Genomic DNA, 26,548 nt, shown 5'->3' with positions numbered 1-26,548 from the left:
TACAAACCAACTTTATGCCAAGAGGTCAAGAGTAATTACACCTGAGAAGGAGAATATCAACTTTATCAACACAATAATGCTTTTCAATACAGACAAAATAAAATGCATAAACTGTGCCATACTAGCAGTTGTACTGTTTTTGGATAAGTCTGCCTTTTGTTTTCAATATCTATCAGTCTATCTGTCTATCAACATCAACCTCATTCCCATTAATAAGTGCATACAAGTGTGCACCTTCTATGGAAATCTAATATGCAGAAATAGGATTCTAAACTGTTTAGATGGAGTTAACAGTGACTGACACACAAACACCAACAACAAAAATCCATTGTTACAGAGGCTCTCTTAAAAAATACATAAAGAAGCCATGGTGTGAAAACAATCCTCCGTGAGTTTTCCCACCTAAATATAGGAAATCTAAGTAAACAGATACCTCCCTGCAAAGCTGAAAATATACAAAGCCTTAAGAGGGTTGATAAAATACCATTCTTTTTTGGGCTGTAACCCTTGGGTCGGCCTGGAGTCTTCCTCGGAGCACTGGATTTGTCCATTTTCTTCTGCAAGCGTTCTTGCTTTCTTTGCTCCTTCTTTTCCATCTCCTCCTTCAAATTTATTTTCTTGACTTGGGCTCGCTTCTTGTAAAGTAAATATGCTTTTTCCTCAATTTCCTCAACATGTTCCTGGTATATGAAAAATATAGTTATTGCACAGAAAGCACCTGATATACAAAAAGCATGAATGGATATGCATTAAGATTTGCCAACACTAACACTCTTGTCATTTGTAACGGTAGTGATATTAAAGAAGCTATTTTCACTTTTTGATGTAGATTGCATCAAAATGCATTACCATATGAATTTACATAACCATACATCAAAGACTGACTGAGAAATGAACTGATGTGGTGGCAGAGGTAGTGAATGCAGAGGTTCACCATTTTCATCCACAATGGACATATCCTAAACTGCCACAGCACACACTCCCACATTCAAAACAACCATCACTGCTACCTGATCCCTCACAGCAAAATTGCTTATCCACTCACTCAGTTCCACCTAAAACATTTGTTTCTTTTCCTCACTCTTCTAACTACCTAGCGCTTAAGCTCTATCAATAATTCAACTGAATAAAACAAACAGCAACAGACCACTAAGTCCTAACAAGGCCATTCATAATAGTGGAAGAGATCAAAGAGTCACTGATTAATGTGGAAGAAATAAACAGACTTCAAACAGTAACAATCAGACACCTTTTATACTCAAAATTTCATCTTCACCTACATCAGTCTCAAGCTCCTTTCATTTCACTCATTCACACAAATCCTCCTTCAGTAGTGTCACTCCCTCCTTTGCTCCTGCTGCCACAATAAACCCAAACTTTATCCTGGGATATTCCGAACCATTCTTCCCATTCCCCTAACCATAGTTTCACTCAATCTGAACATTTTACTTGTCCCTACCTTGTCACCCTGGTTTCATCCACATACACATCCTAGCCTGAGCCTTCAAGGAGGATGAGTACTACTTGCTTGGCTCCTTCCTCAGTTCCATCTTTAAGAAAGTGAAATGCAAGAAGGGAAGCATCTTCCTCCACCCTCTCCTCTCCTTTATCAAGTTCTATGCACTATCCAGTAACTAAAATTCTGCTACCCCTCCTGCCTCTATGATGACAATTACACTCAATTCTAGAGGATAGTTAAATTTTCAACATCAATCAACTTTCTTAAGGACACCCTCCCTTGCCATTTTATTTTTAATCACATCATACAGCCCTCAAACAGATACTTCACCAGATCAAATAAGAATATAATTAAAGCACAAAACTTTTCAATAAACATATACTCACAAGAGCTGTGTCAGAGGCAATAGCTTGATGACAGAGAGCTTTCAGAACAGCTATGACTTCTACTGGCTGTAGCTCATATAACTCACTAGACTCCAGCTTGTGAATAAGTCCATCAGACTGAAATGATCAAAGATTTAATATTGAAATATCCATTATTATCAAAAGGATTTCTAAATAATACTCAAGATAATAAGATAAGTATTCTGGTTACAGAGCATTTTACATGACAGCTATGCAGTGGATGTATGCAAATGATACCTGTGTTCATCTATTTTTGATGCCACCTTAATAAGATATACATACAGAAACATTACATCATGTACCATCCTTCATGAAATTACAATCAAACATGGGCAATAATCAATAACCCATTAAATAACTGGTGTACAACAGAAAAGTCACTGCACATGAATGTGCTAAGAGAGGCAGCATATGGAAAAATGCCCAACCATTTCTTGGTTGAAATTAGTGTGAAAGTTTGTGGTGAATCAATAAAATGATCTAATGATGTGAAGTGGGGAAAATGGAGATATGCAAAGAAAGAGTCACGGCAAGCAGCTTGGTTAAAAGAAAATGAGAGTTAGGGAGAGTATCTTGGAAGGTGAAACCTGAGAAGTCAAGAGAACAAATGGGATCATCAATAAAGGGAAGACAGAGAACTGTGGTAATGGGCAAAGAAGATGAGAAGAGGAGATGGAGTATTTTGATGGACTTGAATATGTTAGATGATAATGTGGCAATGTGGTGTTTGGGACATAGAGGTATACAGAGAGAGTCATGGCAAAAGGTATGGTGAAAAGAGAAGTGGTGAAAACCTTGCAGCTGAAGTACATGGGACGGCAGTTGAACTGGGTTAGTTAGAATTTTCGGTAAGTAAAAATCTGTTGAGCAAACATGGTAACCCTAGTAAGCTGTACTGGTGAATACTGAATAAGATGGTGCAGCACACACAATATCACACTGCTTTGCCGAAAGTGCTAAGAAATATGGCTTGAAAAAAAAGCTACTATAAGAAGAGAGGAGTTTCCATCAAGACAGTAAGGTAGGTGTGTGAGTAGGAAGATGATAAATTGTTCCAGATGAAGGCAAGTATGCAGCAAGAGTGTGTGTTGTCATCATGGCTGCTCATTCTGTTCATGGATGGGGTGGCGAAGGAGGTAAATGCAAAGGGCTTGGAGCAGAGCAGGCACGCAGTGTTTCGGGGAGGGGTGAAGAAGCCTCAGAGGTAAGTCAGTTTTTGTTTACTTGATGACAAGGCTGGCAGTAGACTCAATCAAGAACCTTCAAATGCTGGTTCTCAACATCTTGTGTGTCTGTTACCATATTGGGAAGCATGGCACTTAGCAGCAAGCTCAGAGAGACATTTCCAGGTAAATCCATGCTTTAAGGTTACTGCATGGTTGTTAATGGGTCTTGAAAGGTCCACTGGTGTTCTGAAACTCAACAGACCTGTCTGGGACATCATAAATGCTACTTACAGGATTAAATCATCAATACAACTTTTTGAAGAAATTTTCACTTACCAGCTCATTTTGTTCTTCCCCTTCATCAGTATTATCATCTGAGTGCTGGCTGGCTGACTCTGAGAGCACACACTTGCTCAGGCACAGTCGAGCAATCTCTATGGCTGTCTGATAGTGAACTGGCAACTCAATAATCTTCACACCCAGCTCCTATAGAGAAAACAAATGATAAATGGAGTTTCTGGTTAGTCTTCCACTGCAAAATTAACTCTTTCTTGCTCTCGAATAAGTAATGTACAAAATCTTACCTTACCTCATCTTTCAAAAAAAACTTATGCTCTCAATTTTTTCAGTGACTAACATGGCACAGGTTAAACATATCCTAATCAAAATCCAGCTCATGCGAATGAAAAAAAAGAGAAAAAAAATATGGCGATTATTCAGGGCTCTTTATTTATTTGTAGACCTGATCCTTAGAGATCAAAAATCTATAGGAGAAGGGAAAGAAGAAAATAGGAAGAGAATTCTACAGCTTGGTTATTAGATGATAAGAGACATCATATGAGTAAATCCCTTAGTGGCCAGTCTCCTCAAAGAAACTGTGAGAAGCATGAGTCACAACTGTGCCTCAGGTTCAAGCTTTGAAGGTGGGGATATGTACAAATACCTCAAAAGAAGTCACCAAAATAATGCCTGTACAACAGTGAGAGAACAGCAACAATACAGCATATGGAGGGAGATGGCAAAAGAGAGGTAACACCAAAGAGGAGTTAACCCTTTCACTGTGCAATTAATTTTCTAGGTACTTCCCTAAAAGCATCAATCTACTTATCTACATCTCTGATGCCCATTCCTTCTAGGAACTCTAATTAAGAGGGTCGCAAAAGAGTCTCCACCTATCCCTATCCTTACATGCCTCCCTTGCATACATCATTTCACACATTCTTCCACAATTTTTCTCCCTCCAGTACTATTCTACTCTATTTCCCCATGTTATGGGTGGTCCTCCTCTAACACTAGCCCCTTTAATCTAAATATCATACAATCTCCTTGTAAACTTCCTCTCTTCCATTATTTACATACCTTTTCATACCCACTCTACCACTTACCAATTCATTCCCAGTGTATTCCCTTCCATGACAAATGTCAAACACCCCTACATTGTTTTGTTAATTCCATCTAGTCATACCACATGCTCCCCTTGAATAACTCAATTCCACGGCCTGGATTCTAACTCGTGGCTCATCCCATAAACAAGTGTAAGATGCATAAGTCAGGTTCAGGAGGACTATGCTATTCTACCATGTACTGCTCTCTCCCCCGTCTCTCCTTCCATATCAAGAAACTTACCCAATCTTAAGAGTTTTACAAAATCTATATTTTCACTCCAATTGCTTTGAAACACCACTACTTTTCTTTCACTCTCATTTACCTTTAATTGTCTACAATTACACACATCATAAAACACAAAACATTCTGCAACTGCTCTCCACTGTCAGCAAATAACACAGTATCATCTGCAAATAGGATTCTCACTAGCCGCCATACCTCACCACTACACTCCATCTCTGCACCCTATTTCCCTAGTTCTGCTTTCACTCAAAGCATATATAGGTTAAAAAGCCATAGTGACATGACACAGCCCTTCCTCACACCCACACATTTAGCAAAACTTTCACTCAACTCTCCATCCACCCTTAAATATGCTCCTTTACAGGATGTTTTCACACCATCCAACAGTTGTCCCCCTGACCCATATATCATAACACATCCCATATAGCTTTCTATATGACTGTGTTATATGCTTTTTCCAGATCCAAAAATGCTGCACAGCTTCTTACCTTTCGCTAGATACTTCACAGTTATTCTGACAGTGAAAATCTGATCCACACAACCCAACCTTTCCTATAACCACCTTGCTCCTCACTTATTCTACATTCTATCACTTCCATCAATCTATAAATCAACATATATCGATAGAATGAGCTAGGAAAGGTTGACAAAGAGGATATATGCATAAGAAGTAGAGAGAACAAGGAGAATGGGGAGACCAAACCGGGTATGGAAGGAAAAAGTGAAAAACCTTTTGAGCAATCTGGGCCTCAACATGCTGGAGTATGAAAAGTGTGCACAGGATAGATTGAACTGGAATGAAATGGAATACTGGGGATGACAGGCTGACAATGGACTGAACCAGGGGATATGAAGAATTCAGGGTAAACCATGAAAAGTTAGTGAGGCCTGGTCGTGGATAGGGAGCTCTGGTTTCAGTGCATTATATATGACAGCTAGACAATGTATGTGAATAGATGTGGCCTTTCTTCATTTCTTCCTGGCACTACCTTGCTAACATGGGAAATGATGATCAAGTATGAAGAAAGAACTTAACAAATTTATTTCACTATAACTCCTAAAATCATCCAATAATTCAACAAAAATAAAAGTCTGAAACTGACTTGTATCTTTTTAGGTATTGAAAGAAGCTTTATTTTCTATAGTAGTATTCCCTGAAAAGTGTGCTGGACAAAGAAAAATAACTGGAAAGTTTAGAACTAAAGTTTTCTCCTGTAAATGGTATAAATATAAGAAAAACAGGCAATAACAAGCCAGAGCATTAAAAATATAAAGAAAATCATTTAGATAATATTCAAGATAAACAAAAGCTGTCTTCATAAAGATTCTAGATGTGTTTCACTAAAGCTGGCAATTCTCTTAATGACAATAAAAGTCCTAATTCTAAATGATTTTTATATTTACAGCTAATCCCACACTGTATATTTCAGTTATTACACACAAAATCCTGCACAAATTGCAAAATACTGTTAAGCTACCTTCTAAAAAATACATATTCAAAACACAATATGTGGTGTGAGGTGGTTTGATCGAGTAAGTAATGAAAGGGTAAGAGAGATGTGTGGTAATAAAAACAGTGTGTGTGAGAGAGCAGAGGAGGGTGTTTTGAAAAGGTTTGGTCACATGGAGAGAATGAGTGAGGAAAGATTGACAAAGAGGATATATGTGTCAGAGGTGGAGGGAGCGAGGAAAAGTGGGAGACCAAATTGGAGGTGGAAAGATGGAGTGAAAAGGATTTTGAGTGATTGGGGCCTGAACATGCAGGAGGGTGAAAGGCGTGCAAGGAATAGAGTGAATTGGAACACTGTGGTATACCGGGGTCGACGTGCTGTCAAGCATGTGAAGCGTTTGGGGTAAACCATGGAAAGTTTTGTGAGGCCTGGATGTGGAAAGGGAGCTGTGGTTTTGGTGCATTATACATGACAGCTAGAGACTGAGTGTGAACGAATGTGGCCTTTGTTGTCTTTTCCTAGTGCTATCTTGTGCACATGCGGGGGAAGGGGTTATCATTTCATGTGTGGCGGGGTGGCAACGGGAAAGAATAAGGGCAGACAGTATGAATTATGTACATGTGTATATATGTATATGTCTGTGTGTGTATATATATGTATACGTTGAGATGTATGGATATATATATATGTGCGTGTGTGGACGTGTATGTATATACACGTGTGTGTGGGTGGGTTGGGTCATTCTTTCATCTGTTTCCTTGCGCTACCCTAACTTTTACAAATTAGAATTTGATGTTGATAATGAGGGATTTCCAGGATAGACTGGAGGATATGGTTACATTCTACACATTCATATTACCACATGTTTGAATTGTGGCATTTTGCAAAAGAACATAGAAAAATGAGTGACAAACAGATGTACTGAGAAGTATAATTTTGCCAATATCATGTCTAACAAGGTTACTGCTTCCTATTTTCACATGCTGCGCAAGTATGAAGTGAGACAGAAAATATGTTCAGTACAAGAAAGATATCGAGCATTAGAAGAGAAGGATGGAAAGTGGAATCACCATACGAGTGAGCACAGTAAGAGATACGAGAAAATTCTTTTCAGTTATAATCTGTAATACACAGTCTCACTTTCAGTAGATTTCAAAATAAATTATAAAAATTCATTTAATACTAAATTCTGATTACAATAATTATTAAAAATCATATTAACTAATATACAAATTACAGACAAATTTTCAGTCTAAAAACAGTGCAAATTAAACCTAAGGAATATGACACAAAAGTTTTCATGAAAGTTAAACAACAAAATATATAATCCAGCTCCATGAGTGAATCTGAACATTTCTAGCAATCTCACAGTCAGAAGAATTGGTCTTAACATTAATTACTGAAAACTGCCAAACCAATTACCTTCTAACTGGAAAACTGCAGGAACTATCAAAAAGAGGAAGGAAAGGGCACCTTTGCCTAAAAGGCTAACTTAAGACTGTTTCACTGCCATACCTTTCCCTTAATTAATGAAATTAAAGAAAAAGGGTCTCACCTTTTTACCACCAATTCTTTCATCATCTACGATCAAACGTAGCAACAGACACATCAGCTCTGCCACGTACTTGAAGCCACGTGAACCTGCTGCCAAAGCTTGCATCAGCTGACTACACGATATAGACTTCTTCTTGTCTGTCTTCACAATTTCATGGTAGCACTCTACAAACTCCACCACCATGGCCACATCACCAAACAGTGAGTTGGGGATCTCCTACTTATAAAAATGAAATGACATTAATCAAACTGCAAATTAAATGAAAATGCCATCTTTCAATATAAGCATGCAATCATACTTACAGGCACAGATTGAGCAGAAAAACAGGTATATCTATAACATATGCATACCCCTTTGAGGTTGGCTGATAAATGGATACCTGGTGCAAAACAACTGCACATACATAATATATACATACACAAGTAAAACTCCCTAATGCACAAATGGTAATCACACAGAACAAAGTACAATGGAACAATGTGGTATACTGGGTTCAACATGCCGTAAATGGACTAAACCAGGACATGTGAAAAGGGTTAACCATGGAAAGGTTGTTGGACCTGGTTGTGGATAAGGAGCAGTGATTTCAGCGAATTGCACATGACAACTCGTGCAAAGATGTGAGAGGATGTGGCCTTTCTTCGTCTGTTTCCTAGCACTACTTCGCTGATGCATGGGGTGGCAATGATGTTTCCTGTGGGGCAGGGAGGAACTGGAAATGGATGAAGTTGAGCAAGTATGAAAACTATTTATCTATTATCATACTTAATCGTTGTTTCCTACATCAGTAAGGTAGTGCCAGGAAACAGACAAAGAATGGCCCATCCATTCATATATATGGATGTGGATAGGGAGCTGTGGTTTCAGTGCATTATACATGACAGCTAGAGACTGAGTGTGAACGAATGTGGCCTCTGTTGTCTTTTCCTAGCACTACCTCGCGCACATGTGGGGGAAGGGGGTTGTCATTTCATGTGCGGCAGGGTGGCAACGGGAATGAATAAGGGCAGACAGTATGAATTATGTACATGTGTATATATGTGTATGTCTGTGTGTGTATATACATGTATACGTTGAGATGTATAGGTATGTATATGTGCATGTCTGGACGTGTATGTATATACATGTGTATTTGGGTGGGTTGGGCCATTCTTTCATCTGTTTCCTTGTGCTACCTCACTAACGCGGGAGACAGCGACAAAGTATGATAAAAATAAAAAAAAAACATATATACATAAACACCCATACATGCACATATATATATATATTTTTTTTTTTTTATACTTTGTCGCTGTCTCCCGCGTTTGCGAGGTAGCGCAAGGAAACAGACGAAAGAAATGGCCCAACCCCCATATATATATTTTTTTTTTTTTTTTTTTTTTATACTTTGTCGCTGTCTCCCGCGTTTGCGAGGTAGCGCAAGGAAACAGACGAAAGAAATGGCCCAACCCCCCCCCCCATACACATGTACATACACACGTCCACACACGCAAATATACATACCTACACAGCTTTCCATGGTTTACCCCAGACGCTTCACATGCCTTGCTTCAATCCACTGACAGCACGTCAACCCCTGTATACCACATGACTCCAATTCACTCTATTTCTTGCCCTCCTTTCACCCTCCTGCATGTTCAGGCCCCGATCACACAAAATCTTTTTCACTCCATCTTTCCACCTCCAATTTGGTCTCCCTCTTCTCCTCGTTCCCTCCACCTCCGACACATATATCCTCTTGGTCAATCTCTCCTCACTCATTCTCTCCATGTGCCCAAACCATTTCAAAACACCCTCTTCTGCTCTCTCAACCACGCTCTTTTTATTTCCACACATCTCTCTTACCCTTACGTTACTTACTCGATCAAACCACCTCACACCACACATTGTCCTCAAACATCTCATTTCCAGCACATCCATCCTCCTGCGCACATCTCTATCCATAGCCCACGCCTCGCAACCATACAACATTGTTGGAACCACTATTCCCTCAAACATACCCATTTTTGCTTTCCGAGATAATGTTCTCGACTTCCACACATTTTTCAAGGCTCCCAAAATTTTCGCCCCCTCCCCCACCCTATGATCCACTTCCGCTTCCATGGTTCCATCCGCTGACAGATCCACTCCCAGATATCTAAAACACTTCACTTCCTCCAGTTTTTCTCCATTCAAACTCACCTCCCAATTGACTTGACCCTCACCCCTACTGTACCTAATAACCTTGCTCTTATTCACATTTACTCTCAACTTTCTTCTTCCACACACTTTACCAAACTCAGTCACCAGCTTCTGCAGTTTCTCACATGAATCAGCCACCAGCGCTGTATCATCAGCGAACAACAATTGACTCACTTCCCAAGCTCTCTCATCCCCAACAGACTTCATACTTGCCCCTCTTTCCAGGACTCTTGCATTTACCTCCCTTACAACCCCATCCATAAACAAATTAAACAACCATGGAGACATCACACACCCCTGCCGCAAACCTACATTCACTGAGAACCAATCACTTTCCTCTCTTCCTACACGTACACATGCCTTACATCCTCGATAAAAACTTTTCACTGCTTCTAACAACTTGCCTCCCACACCATATATTCTTAATACCTTCCACAGAGCATCTCTATCAACTCTATCATATGCCTTCTCCAGATCCATAAATGCTACATACAAATCCATTTGCTTTTCTAAGTATTTCTCACATACATTCTTCAAAGCAAACACCTGATCCACACATCCTCTACCACTTCTGAAACCGCACTGTATATATATATATACATATCTTTCTTTCAAACTATTCGCCATTTTCTGCGTTAGCGAGGTAGCGTTAAGAACAGAGGACTGGGCCTTTGAGGGAATATCCTCACCTGGCCCCCTTCTCTGTTCCTTCTTTTGGAATACTAAAAAAGAAAAAAAAAAAAAAACGAGAGGAGAGGATTTCCAGCCCCCCGCTCCCTCCCCTTTTAGTCGCCTTCTACGACACGCAGGGAATTCGTGGGAAGTATTCTTTCTCCCCTATCCCCAGGGATATATATATATATATATATATATATATATATATATATATATATACATATGGGAGCGGGGGGCTGGAAATCCTCCCCTCTCGTTTTTTTTTTTTGAATTTTCCAAAAGAAGGAACAGAGGGGGCCAGGTGAGGATATTCCAAAAAAGGCCCAGTCCTCTGTTCTTAACGCTACCTCGCTAACACGGGAAGTGGCGAGTGGTTTGAAAGAAAGAAAGAAATATATACATATACATACATATAGGTACACAAACAAAGACATATACATACAAAAGTACATATTCATACTTGCTTGCCTTCATCCATTCCTGGTACTACCCCGCCCCACAGGAAACAGCATCACCATCCCCAGCTTCAGCGAGGTAGCGCCAGGAAAAGACAAAAAAAAAGGCCACAATCTTTCACACTCAGTCTCTAGTTGTTATGTGTAATGCACCGAAACCACAGCTCCCTATCCACATCCAGGCCCCACAGAACTTTCCATAGTTTATCCTAGATGCTTCACATGCCCTGGATCAGTCCACTGACAACACATCAACCCCAATATACCACATCATTCCAATTCACTCTATTCCTTGCACACCTCTTACCCTCCTGTATGTTCAGGCCCAGATCGCTCAAAATCTTTTTCACTCCATCCTTCCACCTCCAATTTCATCTTCCGCTTCTCCTGTTCCCTCCATCTCTGACACATATATTCTCTTTGTCAATCTTTCCTCACTCATTCTCTCCATATGCCCCAACCATTTCAACACACCCTCTTCTGCTCTCTCAACCACACACTTTTCATTTCCACACATTTCTCTTACCCTTTCATTACTCATTCAATCAAACCACCTCACACCAAATAATGTCCTTAAACATCACATTTCAAACACGTCCACCCTCTTCCATACAACCCTTTCTATATCCCATGCCTCGCAACCATATAACATTATTGGAACTACTACTCCTTCAAACATACCCATTTTTGCTCTCCAAGATGACGTTCTCTCCTCCACACATTCTTAATCATTCCCAGAACCTTCGCCCCCTCCCCTACCCTGTGACTCACTTCTGCTTCCATGGTTCCATCTGCTGCTAAGTCTACTCCCAGATATCTAGAACACGTCACCTCCTCCAATTTTTCTCCATTTAAACTTACATCCCAATCAATTTGTTCCTCAACCCTACTGAAACTAATAACTTTCTCCTTCCACACACTCATCCAAACTCAGTCACCAACTTCTACAGTTTCTCACTTGAATCAGCTAATACAGTTGTATCACTGGCAAACAACAACTGACTCACCTCCCAGGCCCACTCATCCCCAACAGACTGCATACTCGTCCCTCTCTAAAACTCTTGCATTTACCTCTCTAACCACCCCATCCATAAACAAATTTAACAACCATAGGGACATCACACACCCCTGCTACAGACCGACATTCACTGGAAACCAATCACTCTCCTCTCTTCCTACCCATAAACATGCTTTAAACACTTATCAAAAACTTCTCACTACTTCTAGCAGCTTACCTCCCACCCCATATATTCTCAAAACCTTCTACAAAGCATCTCTATCAAAACTATCGTATGCCTTCTACAGATCCATAAATGCTACATACAAATCCATGTTTTTCTAAGTATCTACAGATCCATAAATGCTACATATAAATCCATGTTTTTCTAAGAATTTCTCATATATTCTTCGAAGCAAACACCTGAACCACCCATCCTCTACCACTTCTAAAAGCACACTGCATCCCCCGAATCTGATGCTCTGTACATGCCTTCACCCTCTTAATCATCACCTTCCCATACAATTTTCCAGGAATACTCAACAAACTTATGCCTCTGTAGTTTGAACACTAACCTCTATTAACTTTGCCTTTATACAATGGTACTATACATGCATTCCGTCAATCCTCAAGCATTTCACCATGATCCAAACATACAATAAATATCCTTACCAACCAATTAACTACACAGTCACTCCCTCTTCTTAATAAATTCCACTGTAATACCATCCAAACCCACCAATCTACCAGATTTCATCTTCCACAAAGCTTTCACCACCTCTTATCTCTTTACCAAACCACTCTCCATGACACTCTCACTTCGCACACCACCCCCAACCAAAACACCATACACCTGCCACTCTATCATCAAACACATTCAGCAAACCTTTAAAATACTCACTCCATCTCCTCCTCACTTCATCACTACCTATATATAATCCCTGGAGATAGGGGAGAAAAAATTCTACCTCTGTATTCCCTACATGTTGTAGAAGGCAACTAAATGGGAAGGGAGAGGGTAGACCCTCCCTCCAGTTTAAATTTTTCAAAAGAAAGAACAGAGACGGGGGCCAAGTGAAGACTTTCCCCTCTAAGGTTCAGTCCTCTGTTCTTAACGCTACCTAACTAATGTGGGAAATGGCATTATAATGGACTTAGATAAATACAAAAGTTTCTGGAAGGAGGCCCTAATGAATAACAGAACAAAAGGGAGATCAACAAAGGGAGAAGATGGGAAGTGGTAAAAAGTAAGAAAGATGGCACAAGCAAAATGAATGCCCTAACCATAGATATATCATCAACAATTAGAGGATATATGTGTCAGAAATGGAGGAAAAAAGGAGAATGGGTAAACCAAATAAGAGATGTAAGGATGGTGTGAAAATATTTTGAGTGCTCAGGGCATGAAATTACAGAAGGGTGTCACATGTGCTTCAGAAAGATTAACTGGAACAATTTGATATACAGGGGACAAAATGCTATGAATGTACTAAACTAGGGTATGTGAAGCAGTTGAGAGAAACCATAGAAGAGTATGTAGGGCATGGTTGTGGATGGAGAGCTGTGGTTTCAGTACAATGCACATGCTGTCTTAAGAATGGATGTGAAAAAATGCAACCTGTCCTTATCCATTTCTGGCGCTACCTAACATGGGAAACTGGAAACAAGTATGAGAGAAAAGAGAAAGAAAAACATACACTTCTTTTTCTTTTTCACTTGTCTGCTGTTTCTCTCATTAGAAAAAATAATGCAGGGAACAGACAAAAGGCGAGGTGCCTGAGAACTAGAAGAATTCCTATAAAGCATTATTATTTAAAGACAAGGGACAAAAAGAAATGGTCATATTACAAAGGTACAAGCCTGTTGCATATACCTGGATAGTTTTATGGGCGAGTGGGATCTATCATGTTAGTAGCATACACAGAGCATCTGACTGAGAAGTATGGCTTCAGGAATGGTAAAGGATGTGTGGAAAAGGTGTTTGCCTTGAAGACTTTGTGTAAGATATACTCAGAGGGATTTGTATATGGATTCATAGATCTGGAGAAAACATATGATGTGTTTGACAAAGATGCCTCTTGGAAGATGCTACCAATATATGTAGTGGAGGGAAAGCTGCTACATGCAGAGCAAGTCTGACTGAGAATTAGACATGTAGGCAAATCAGAGGGGACTAAGTTCTCAAGGAACTTATCCCTTCAGAGAAGTCCACCATTTCCCTACATCTGAATGTAGTACAGCCTCAAAGCAGTAGGGGCCCCATACAAGGGGTCTTGGGGTTGTATAATTACTTAATCATATATAACATTGTATACATACTTCAGCTTTTTTAAACAAGAAGAGAATGTCATTTTCTTAAAACATACAGATTTCTGCAACTGACATAAGTATTTCAAGTAAGCTTGTCCTTGGTATACCATTAGCTTTATATAAATTTGCCAGGGCTTGATCATTATAGCTGTGTCCACAAATATTGACATTTGAAGTTAATCCATCATATAACCAGCTTAACTCTATTTGGGAAACTTTCACTCAGTCCAGTGCCTAAAGATGGCAAATCAGTTGCAGCAAGTGTCCCTGCAAAAGCATGTAAGTTACAGAAAAAGAAAACAAAATTTACAGTGCTTTTTGAAAACACTGCAAAAATTAGTTTTAAAATTCAAACCATCCACGACTCTCATGATGAATCAACTTACTGTGCATGGGAAATTTTCATGAAGCGTTCTAGAAGTGTGGAGGAATGTTCACCACATCACACTTAATTTAAGGTGAGGCATAATATGAATGACCCTCAGACTGTATGCACCTTATCCACCCTGTGTTAATGGAAACGGAGTTAAAGATATTGACAGAACGAAATGAATCTATCTTAACTGACAGAAACTACCAGGGCTGTTCTACAAAGGGTGTATAATAAAAATTGCTACCAATGATATTGAGAGAAAAGGGCAGACTCCACACTAGTCTACCAATCAGACAAGTTTTCCAGAATTACACTAAATTGGAGTCTTGCAGCAATAGAATCACTGGTAATGCTGATATACAGACATAAGAGAGTTCGATCTTACTAGCAGAACTAACTTTGGCTTTCTCTGCAAAAACATTTCTCTTGTTTAGCAACACAGAAGCAAAAGAAGTAGGGAACACTCAAAGCAAAATTCCAATTAACAAAACACCTACAGATGATAAGACATTTAATTCACTTTCCTAATCTGGGCAAGGAATAGCCTGTGGGGTTTTGCTAAGAATCGCAAGCAATGCTTTCAGAAAATTATGTCTAACAGCATTTGAGTAAATGTGATAAATGAAGCTGTTGCTCACTTGTTTCTGACATTACCCTACTGAGCCAGGCGAGGCAATTATACACAGAAAAAAGGAGACTGACATAAACAAGTAATGAAAAAAGTACTGACATAAACCAGTACTGGAACAAGTAATTTCAAGGATTCTCAAAATCCATATTCCCTGCTAAATTCAGTTGGATGAATATCCAGACACATAATAAATCTTCATAATCACTCTTTAGCATATGGTCTGTGAAACGGAATCTCATCGAGTCTGAAAACAATCTAACAAAGCAAGCAGTCACAACCTAAACTTAGGACAAGTGTAAGGATGTGCAAACAAATGTGGAATGTGCCTGCTTCTACCAAGATGAACCATGATATGTAACATAAACTTATGTATACAAGAAAAATCAGCGGCTAGCCAGAGCTCACCGCTGTCAAATGTCATCCGTCAGTATCTTCAAGATATCAATGCTAAAAAGGGATACTGCATAATTACGTGTCTAAAATCAACATCTATACAGTGCAGATGAAAAGAATTCTCACCTCCGGAGTAGGTACTAGCTGTGGTTGTGGAAGAGGTTTCAGGTCAGGGAGAAGCTTGTCTTCCATCTTTTGGTTCCGTTCCATTTTGGTCTGCATACGTTTCTCTGCTTCCTCCTTAGCCTGTAAGATGTAATGATGATAACATACAATATCTATTCTGGATTCACCATTTCACCATTAACAAAAGCCAAAACCTTGAATGTTACAATATCTTGGCTCCATCAAATGATCTTACCAAAAAAAAAAATTAAAAAATAAGGCAAAGCCATGCGATAATCAGTTTTAATCAAATGATTTACCTAAATTCATATAACCTTGATTTCCACACAGCAAGTGATGAGGATAAGGAAAAGGTGAAACAAGAACTACTACAGCCTCTTTCCTCTGAAATAATTCTAAAATGTGAATTCTATCCAATCTTTCATGATAGCAAGAAACTATTGAAGTAAGCAGATTATGGACAAAGCCTTCTTAAACTTCCCTCAAGTACATTATGCTGCATCTCTCAAGTTTATTTTCTAATTAGTACACAATTTCAGAACATTCACCTATCTTAATAATCCAAGTGTTTCGAAGGACAGATATACTTAAAGGACCATGGAACTTTTCCTAACAGCAATTTTTTGGCCTTATATGGTGATAACAGTATGCATAGGTTTTTCAGTCATACAAAACTAGCATTCTGAAGTATCATCATAGGTTCTGTTTCCAATGTGAGACAGTACAAACTGGAAGATATGATGTGCTGATTTGGTCAATAAAACCAAGCACTCTACCTTTTGTTTGAGGTACTCTTCTCTCTCCTCTGGTGCCATCTTAGCCAATATGCGCTTTTCCATCATACGCTCATGACGCTTCAGGATATCTGCTCGAAGGTCAGCATCAGGTATAACCTGAAAAATAATGTTCAAAGCATATATAGAATCTTGCAAAAAATCATAAACAATAATATTACTCCCAAAAGAAAAACTTATCTTCATTACCTCAATGTGCTGCAGAGTAAGCTTCTTGAGAACCTGATCCATAGTGTGAACTAGCTTGCGACCTGTACCCTTCATACCCTTCAGAGTTTTGTACTGATGCACCATTTTCTTCATTATAGGCATACGCAACACTGATTCTGCTGTTGGTTGCTGTAAAGGGAAGAATTATGGTTCAGCAAATACTAACAAAAAGAAAAAATTACAGAAAATTGTGGGAATCTTAAAGTTCATTCAACAGCAAAGTTAGGCTGTTCACAATCATAAATAAGCTGCACAATCAGAATGGTACAATTCATTTGGTAGATACAGTCCACCGAGTTTTTGGCAACATTTGCCTAACAATGAGGTACTGCTCACATACACTGGGTTATAACAAGCAATCATGATTCAAGCATCATTCTTAAGATAGCTAAAAATATTCCACTGTTAACCAAGGCATACAGCAATAACAATCTATATCAAGGTTACTCACCTTTTTCTGTGGTGATCTTTTCGGGGTAGTCATAGCTCTTTGTGTTCCATCACCATTCTTCTTTGGAGTCCTCATGTCAAAAAGGGTTGCTTGCTTTAACTTCTTTATTCTCACAGACTGCTCCTTAACAGCAATTCCTGCCTCTCTCTTCTTAGGCTCCAACAAAGGAACAATGCCAGGTACAGCAACTATGTCTGGCTTTATAAGAGTTTCATTTTCTACTTTCGGTGACCTATTTGCTAACACTGCAAGAGATACATCATCATCACTATCACTACTTTCTATTTTAACTGGTCTCTGTGTCTTGTGTGAATGCTTTGGAAGCTCTGACTTCTGGTTTAGCTTAGGAGTTCTTTTAAAACCTGGCTTAGGACCAGGCTTTCGTCTTGGGGCATTTGGATCACGTTTTACTTTAGGTTTTTTACTTGCCTTATGGCTTTTCTTTATCTCTATTTTATTTGTTTTAATATTTTCTACCTTTTCTGCTTTCACCTTTTTTGCTTTTTCTTCAATTAATCCTTCAGCCTTTCTTTTCCTGCCAAATGAATTTGTTTTTGGATTGGTAAATATCAAAGCAAGCTTACTTGGAATGCTGTACTGCTTAACTAAATCTTCTGAAACAATCCATGGAGTATAAGCACTAGAACGTTGTCTAATTGCATTTGCTCGTACAAAGAGACGAAAATGTTCCTTTGGAGGAACTCTGTATGTTCGTCTGTGGAAAGAAAATATTATTCACCTAAGGCTTAAATTCAAGATAAAGTTCTTATAATATGGTCAGTGTTTTTAAATATGCATCAGATCAATCAGAAGTAGTAGTAGTCTGTATTGGGTGAAGATATGAAAGAAAAGAGAATTCTCATTATAAGAGACAGGATGATTTCTAAACCAAGAGAAGCTTAAGGGACATATTCTAAAGACCTTTCCTTACAAGCCAGTATTTTTCCTAGGATTTCATAAGAGATAAGCACACAACATAAAAATGGGCAACAATGCCAAAAAGGGGCAACTATGCATGAAAATACCAATTTTCAGGTTACATTTTTGCCTAAAACAAGGCACAATCTAAATATAGATCTGTTTCCCATGGTTGAGTGGCATTTGGAAAATGGTCATCTGGGGTCAGTCAAAATTTTAGATTTTTTTTTTTTTTTTTTTTTTTTTTATACTTTGTCGCTGTCTCCCGCGTTTGCGAGGTAGCGCAAGGAAACAGACGAAAGAAATGGCCCAAACCCCCCCCCATACACATGTACATACACACGTCCACACACGCAAATATACATACCTACACAGCTTTCCATGGTTTACCCCAGACGCTTCACATGCCTTGCTTCAATCCACTGACAGCACGTCAACCCCTGTATACCACATGACTCCAATTCACTCTATTTCTTGCCCTCCTTTCACCCTCCTGCATGTTCAGGCCCCGATCACACAAAATCTTTTTCACTCCATCTTTCCACCTCCAATTTGGTCTCCCTCTTCTCCTCGTTCCCTCCACCTCCGACACATATATCCTCTTGGTCAATCTCTCCTCACTCATTCTCTCCATGTGCCCAACCATTTCAAAACACCCTCTTCTGCTCTCTCGACCACGCTCTTTTTATTTCCACACATCTCTCTTACCCTTACGTTACTTACTCGATCAAACCACCTCACACCACACATTGTCCTCAAACATCTCATTTCCAGCACATCCATCCTCCTGCGCACATCTCTATCCATAGCCCACGCCTCGCAACCATACAGCATTGTTGGAACCACTATTCCCTCAAACATACCCATTTTTGCTTTCCGAGATAATGTTCTCGACTTCCACACATTTTTCAAGGCTCCCAAAATTTTCGCCCCCTCCCCCACCCTATGATCCACTTCCGCTTCCATGGTTCCATCCGCTGACAGATCCACTCCCAGATATCTAAAACACTTCACTTCCTCCAGTTTTTCTCCATTCAAACTCACCTCCCAATTGACTTGACCCTCACCCCTACTGTACCTAATAACCTTGCTCTTATTCACATTTACTCTCAACTTTCTTCTTCCACACACTTTACCAAACTCAGTCACCAGCTTCTGCAGTTTCTCACATGAATCAGCCACCAGCGCTGTATCATCAGCGAACAACAATTGACTCACTTCCCAAGCTCTCTCATCCCCAACAGACTTCATACTTGCCCCTCTTTCCAGGACTCTTGCATTTACCTCCTTTACAACCCCATCCATAAACAAATTAAACAACCATGGAGACATCACACACCCCTGCCGCATTTTGTGTTAAGGTCGGGCTTCTATGACTAAATGACCCAGAGAGATATCGTCCTCAAATGTCTGTAATTGCATACAAATGATGAAAGATTATTTCATATTGCTAGTCGTTTTCAGAACACTGCTGTGTGCAAAGAATAAAAAGTTATATCTATCCCTCTATCAATCTAATGTCTGTTCCCTCCAGGAACTCCCTTATGGATATCTCCATAACTGGTGAACTCTAATGCTACTTCTTAAGCTTTAGTGCCTCACCCTTAACAAGCCATGAATAGAGGACAACTTTAGTGCAGTGTTTTCAGAGGCTCTTACCTAATTTTCCTGCCTCCAGTTCCATCCTACTTCTACCTAATGCTCCTATTTAGTGTTCCTACCTACTAGTTCCACCTAATGTTCCTACTCACAACTTCTATCTATTGCTCCTACCATTCTGCCAAAAGGTAAGGCTGGCTCACAGCACTCTCTGAAGGAAAAATCTAGAGTTATGAAGAATGAGTTGTGCGACATAAGTGTTGTCAAGTGTTATATGTGACAAGGAGAGACTGTATGTTTGTGGGCAGAGTTATAAAACAGAAATACTCACTGGAGATGCTTAGCTGGAACTTCTGTAATGACTCTATCTTCTCCTATCACTGATACATCATAGAGCAAAGGGAGTAACAAGTTTTTTTTCTTTCCGGGGGAGTCTTCTTTCCCCTTTCCACCATTTGAGGGACTGGACTCTTCACTCCCAACAGTCCCGTTACTTGTCCCATTGACCATGGGGCTCTCACTAATGGGAGAACATCCATTGCTTAGGTGAGTGGAAGGTGTAACTGACGATGATGTATTCTTTACATTAAGACCATACTCTCTTTTGATAGGATAGCTGCTGTCCTCCTTTGCATTAATGACACGAACTTGGATCCTTAAGTAAATGAGGATGAAACAAAATGCAATTCATTATAACACCATGCTCAAAAACAATAACTCAAATTATCTTAAATGCATATATCATTTACTAATGATTGTTACAGGATGGGCAATTCAGCAGTATGCTTAATACCCACTTGAACTATTCAATAATCTATGAAGCTCACTACTTTCTAACAAAATACCATTATAAAACTACAAAATACATTAGTTCTAGCTACCTCAATATTCATGGTTCTTCCACTCTCATCTATAACCTTCCCCCTTACAAGGTTAAACTACCTGGAATATTCTTTTACACATTCCAAAAGTTTACAAAAGACTATTAAAAAACCTTAATGCACCATGTATCATTATATTCAGTAAAATCTAACAACAACAACTTACGGCTGTGGACCTAAGAGTGTTAACTCTTCACCAGGATGAAAACGAGAATAACACAAAGCTGATGCAGCTTCCACAAGCTGATCTAGTGGCAATGTGCCTGTAAAATAAGCATGGGATGAGAAAAGTTAGAAGAGTCTAATAAAAATACTGTATTTTCAGCAACTAAGTATCAATAAAAGGACCAACCTACACAATCAAGGGTCTAGGAAAGACGTAACTAAGTTCACACAATTATTCATTAATCTAAGAATACAAACCTTAATATGAATTTTTAATAAATGTCACACTACTATTCCTAAAAACAGCCATGTAATCTGTATAAGTTTAATATGTAAAAGAAAATGTTCTATAAGTTAAACAGTGGTCATCTAACCATTTACTCACTATGGTGAATAGTTCGGAGAATGGGTGGGAGGAGGGGCATGGGAAATGAGGAATTAAGAAGTACTCGGACTTTGGCCTCACTCGTCCATGCCTCCTGATGTGTGAGGCCAGACTTGCCACTACACTGACACGTCCATATGCTCTGACTGTACAAAGCCAATCGATCATCATAGTCACTGTCAAATGAAAGTAAGGTAAATCACAAGAAATGCAGAAAAGTAATGAGCAAGCCACAAAAAAAATGCATTACATTGTAACATTTTGTAGAGTTTGCTAACCTAATCTACCATGATCATGTTCTGAACAAAACTGCTTATGTAACATCCATTGATAGAACAGTTACTCTTACAATACATTCCCATTTACACCAGGTGTTGTTTTTGGGGCTGATATCTATGTCTTCAAAAAAGGAAGAATTCTAGAAATTTTTGTCTTGTTATTCTCACATCTCAAATAAGGTTGAGAAATAATTTTGTAATCTAATGTTCACCAGACCACACCCTGTTTAGAGACAGTTGGTAAAGAAACAAAGCATAATTATACATACTGTACTTTCTTGAAATATATATTCAGTCATGTTAGTTACTGTTTGCATATGTTACAGCACAGGAAGCAGACTCATGTGAGAAACTGCAAAGTTGGTGACTAAGTTCAGCAGTGTATGTGAAAGGAGATTAAGAGTGAATGTGAATAAAAGTAAAGTATTAAGTTCAGCAGGGTTGAGGGATGGATCAGTTGGGGTGTGAGGTTGAATGAAAAAAAATTGGAAGTGTAGTGTTTTCAATACTTGGGAGTGGACATGGCAGAGAATGGAACCATGGAAGCGGAGATGAGCCTTAAGGTAGGGGAGGAGGAAAAGGTCCTGGGAGCATTTGAAGAATGTGTGGAAAGAAAGAATGCCATCTGAGAGGCAGAAATGGGCATGTCTGAAGGAATACTAGTCCTAACAATATCATATGGATGCATGGCACGGGTTATAGGTAAGGCTGTGCAGAGCTGGGTTCCTGGCAATAACTGATGAACAAATATGAAAGAAAAAGAAGTAAGTTAGTAATAGCTGATAGGACCAGGGAAAATGTGCTATGTGATGGAAATACACAAGGCAAAAATTCAAACAGAACCTAAGAAATCCTAGCCTAATTTTCCCCCCACCAATCAAAATTTACCTTATCTAATGTTAAATGAAAAATATGTATGTTACTGTCTTGAGTTTATATCCAGTTTTTGCTACTTGTTCATGTACACACAAATGCATTCAGTGTGCAAATCACATGCAAGCAAACATTCTTCACCATGTGCTGGAAGGCAGCAAATGATATTAATGATGGTACATTTTTTTACCACAACTTTCACAAATACAATAAATCTCAGCCCCCAGGCAATACTTAAAAAGGTCTTCAAAAATCTGTTGATTTTTAAAGGTATCACCAACTTTTACAACAAATGAATCTATATTTCAACTGATCTTCACAACCCTCCCTACTATCACCTTACTTATTATTGAATAAAAAAGATTCATATCAAGCTTTTCCCAGTCTTAATCTACTGTCATAATAAATCTAACTACTCCACAGGAAATTCAATTGAATACTAAAATTGGCAGTTAAAACAAATTAAGGGCATGAAAGGAAAACAGGACATTACCTATTTAACAGTGACTGGTGCAACTACGAAATCCTCACATTTTCAAAGGCTCGATTAAGTTAGAATCAGTTTTTTAAGTTCATGCAAACCATCATTAGGCACTTCAAATATCTATAAATAATTCACAGATAAAATATGGAAAGCAATAATATGTCACATGGACACATATCACCATATATTATGGCGTTCACAACACTAGCCCAAGTTTTACTGTATTCTAATTGATATGTAATATGACATAATACCATATTTACAGTTTAAGAATTAGTATGCATTATCAATATTACTTTCATTAATACTTTTCAGGAAATTATCCAATGCAATTCTTTATTATCCTTGCAATTCAATCATACGTATAACATAAAGTGCTGCTTCTATTTCAAGTATGAGTTCTGAATAATATCTGGTAAAGTTCCAATTCAACCTTTGGTGTATGTGGAATGTACTTTGCATTGGCAGTGTACTGCTTGCAAAACATAATAGCAGCGGCATAGCACGACTGATATTTTTGTTCCCTCCGATAACAAACTCAAATGCTATAAAAGCTAGAAATTTCGACCAGGGAAAATGTGGTGTTAAAAAATTTATAAATTCTAAAAGTAAGAGAATCTATGAAAAGTTCAAACAAAATGCCTAAATGTCTGAAATTAATCTTATTCTCAATGTCATTTCGCAATAACGTAATTGTGATATTTGTATACATCAAGTTGCTGACCATTTTGCATCTGCATGCAATACACAAACAAAATGCCCAGTAACTATATCTAAAATCAAGCACATTTTCTGAATCAAAATACATGTGACTGCAGTTTTGCTAATATACTTTGATTGCAAGATGAAAAAATCATGGTAAATATCAACTGCTAGGGAAAGCCTTTGGAAGTTACATAGGTTCTTTTGATTCCACATCCGCATCAATCAACATCATTTTTTATGACTTTAGCTTTATAGCCCTCCCCACTATCACCTTATTTATTTACAAACATTAAAAGAGAAATGATCCAAATCACGCTGTGCCACTCACATACTAATCTTTAAACACTCACATCCCATGGGTAATAAGTCGTAGGGCTGAACTAGTGCTTTACCTAAAATCTATGTACCTTTATTATGTATTATGTAAAATGTAAATTATGTAAACATTTACTGTGTGTTTGGTACAACTAGGATCTTTGGTGATTCATTTGGTATATCAGAAGTTTAGTTTTGCATTGGTACTGTAATGTTTAAAGAATAGAAAGATAGCTACAGACCATGATGGAGCACTGCATTTCATCCTATAACGTCAAATAACCAAGAGGTCGTTCATCATGTTTGCGATCAGCCAAATGTGGCCAACTGGTGGCAGGTGTGTTGCATATCAAATTTCTCCATCACAGACTCTTGTTTGCCTTTTTCACCGATGCTTTCAAATACATAGTCACAAGTCTATGTTAGTTTCATTCATTTTTTTTTCAAACATTGCTCAACATTCATATTAAGGTTCCTGAATGGTTTCAACACATTGTTACACACTGTGATAAAATTATCGTGCAGGTTAGGGACAGAGAATGGACGTGCGTGAATCAGGCCTTTTCCTCGTCTACTCCTGGCACAAACTAAAACGAGAAACAGCCATCAAGTATGAAAGAAAAAATCAGAAGGATCTTTAGCATTGTAGGGAATATGGGAAGCTGATCACCACAACTGTGACAAGTTATAAAATCCTGTTGTATAAGCCTGAAATAAGGCAACAGTGGTGAGGGTTAGGAATATGCGGGAAAATGTGGGACTTCCTAATGTATAAGCAAGTACAACACATAAAATAACAACAGAAAGTATTTTTACCTCATCTATCCTGCCAAGACTCAAACATATAATTACATCAATGTGATCTAATGCCAGGGGCAGCATGGAAAGCTGCTTGTGGAGAGTCTGGGTGATGAATGCCTGGTCTATGGGCATTTGGCACAAAGATTAATAATAGGTATCAAGCATGTTTTAACCTAGATACAGAATATCAAGATAAATCTTCCCTGCTAAGGAGGCTAAGTAAGGATTCCATATTTTCTGTTGATCATATGCATGTTTCACCTACTTTTACATTAATTACCTTCACATTCTTCCTAACATTCAAGGCCCTCACCAACACCACTGTAATCTGATAACACTGAATAGAATGTAATGCAAATGAATGAAGTCACTCTTCCTAGCACTACATTGCTACATGGGAAACGGCAAAAAAGTACGAAAAATAATTACTGAATATAAGGTTCCAAATTGTACTGCAGCTTTCAATCTATCCTCTGTGCATGTTACTAGTAACAAAAAAATTGATACACAAGGAAGACTGGTAAATTACCCTCTTTTACACTTAATGTTGCAACACGGAATACACCAGACATATGTAGTACTAATGTTTTCCATATTTTTCAATCAAAAGCAATTTAACAGGTCTCCTTAAACGAGTATCACAAAACAAATGTTATACTAAACTATAAGCACATCAGAAGCAATAAAGACACACGGGTCAAGGGTAACTACATATTGGACATCCATTCTGGGTGGGGTTTGTGATAATATAAAGAGAACCGAGTATCGCCAGCCGAGACATATCAGCACCAGTGTAACACACATTCATTGTAATGGCAAGCACTCACAGGAAGTTTGCTATTTCTCCAAGAGAAAATTAAGGCCAATAACACTATTTTCTTACATTTCTTCTGTTTTCCTTATACGTATTTTTTCTCGTTCTAAAAGGAGAAATAATTTTTCACTTTCCTCGAAAAACACCAATTTTTCAATTAACAGAAAGTATGGCATTGTATCAAAAGATTGTAGACTGCGAAACATTCACAGGAAGACACAAACAAAAAATTTACTGCTTTCCTAGGTTTTCTACACTATTTCATGTGTATTTAACTTACTATACCACAATCCTCTTGAATTTCAGTGGTATTCAGTGATACTCACTGGTGTCCAGAGATAGGGATACCACAATTTCAGAAAAGCAGGGACAATCTCCCATAACAAAAGAAAAGAAAAAAAAGCTGTATGAAATTTCATGAATTTACAAACTGCTTATTTCTTTGCTTATTGATTTCACACAATCTTCTTCAGAGTTCACTATCAAAAGCTGTGACTGACAACATATACCATGATATAAAAACTCATAGCACAACTAAAATCCTTTATAACCATCCAATTAATATGAAACTTCATTAATGGTTAAAACAGCTACATGTTAAACTAATAATCAAAAAATGATTCCTCAAGCAGAAAATATGCATGTTCAATGTCACTTGACCTGTAATCACCATCTAAACATATAATCACTTCTTGTCAACTATAACAAACTGCCAATAATTGCAAAATGTGGGTTAATTATCACTTATTAATAAAAGAGGGACTTTCTAAATTCCATCACCAAAACACAGTTGGGGTAAGTTGTTCTGTATACGGTAATTAATGTCATGACAGTATGAAGGGGGTGGTGGAGCCAAGCAGGAGAGGCCGAGCACTGGTTTTCCTCCATTCTAAGGTCGGGAAATGACAATATCTCCATCTTGTTTCTTTCTAGATAATTTATTCCTGACCCAGAGATGTCAAATTCACGTCTCAGGGGCCCTCAAGGCTCATCTGATCTGTGACAACACTTGCACATTACGTGCAACCAAGGGACATGAGGTATGGAAAGGGAAGGTCAAGATAAAT

General features: G+C 38.5%; 1 protein-coding gene across 2 annotated transcripts in view; it reads right to left on the bottom strand.

The window, feature by feature from the left end:
- Positions 1–26,548, bottom strand: part of LOC139757540 (tyrosine-protein kinase BAZ1B-like) — a 141,541-nt gene that overhangs the window by 35,958 nt on the left and 79,035 nt on the right. For both annotated transcript variants that reach the window (XM_071678105.1, XM_071678104.1), the window contains exons 2-12: positions 21,212–21,387; positions 20,828–20,924; positions 20,112–20,435; positions 17,264–17,978; positions 16,792–16,941; positions 16,585–16,701; positions 15,809–15,928; positions 7,668–7,883; positions 3,369–3,518; positions 1,846–1,962; positions 485–680 (exon numbers count right to left, since the gene is read on the bottom strand). In XM_071678105.1, the coding sequence (XP_071534206.1) occupies positions 485–680; positions 1,846–1,962; positions 3,369–3,518; positions 7,668–7,883; positions 15,809–15,928; positions 16,585–16,701; positions 16,792–16,941; positions 17,264–17,978; positions 20,112–20,435; positions 20,828–20,924; positions 21,212–21,387 (2,378 nt within the window). The remainder of the gene's footprint in view (positions 1–484; positions 681–1,845; positions 1,963–3,368; positions 3,519–7,667; positions 7,884–15,808; positions 15,929–16,584; positions 16,702–16,791; positions 16,942–17,263; positions 17,979–20,111; positions 20,436–20,827; positions 20,925–21,211; positions 21,388–26,548) is intronic.

This window comes from Panulirus ornatus, chromosome 27 (assembly GCF_036320965.1).
Source record: "Panulirus ornatus isolate Po-2019 chromosome 27, ASM3632096v1, whole genome shotgun sequence".
Taxonomy (NCBI): domain Eukaryota; kingdom Metazoa; phylum Arthropoda; class Malacostraca; order Decapoda; family Palinuridae; genus Panulirus; species Panulirus ornatus.
This window is presented reverse-complemented; position numbering and strand designations above follow the sequence as displayed.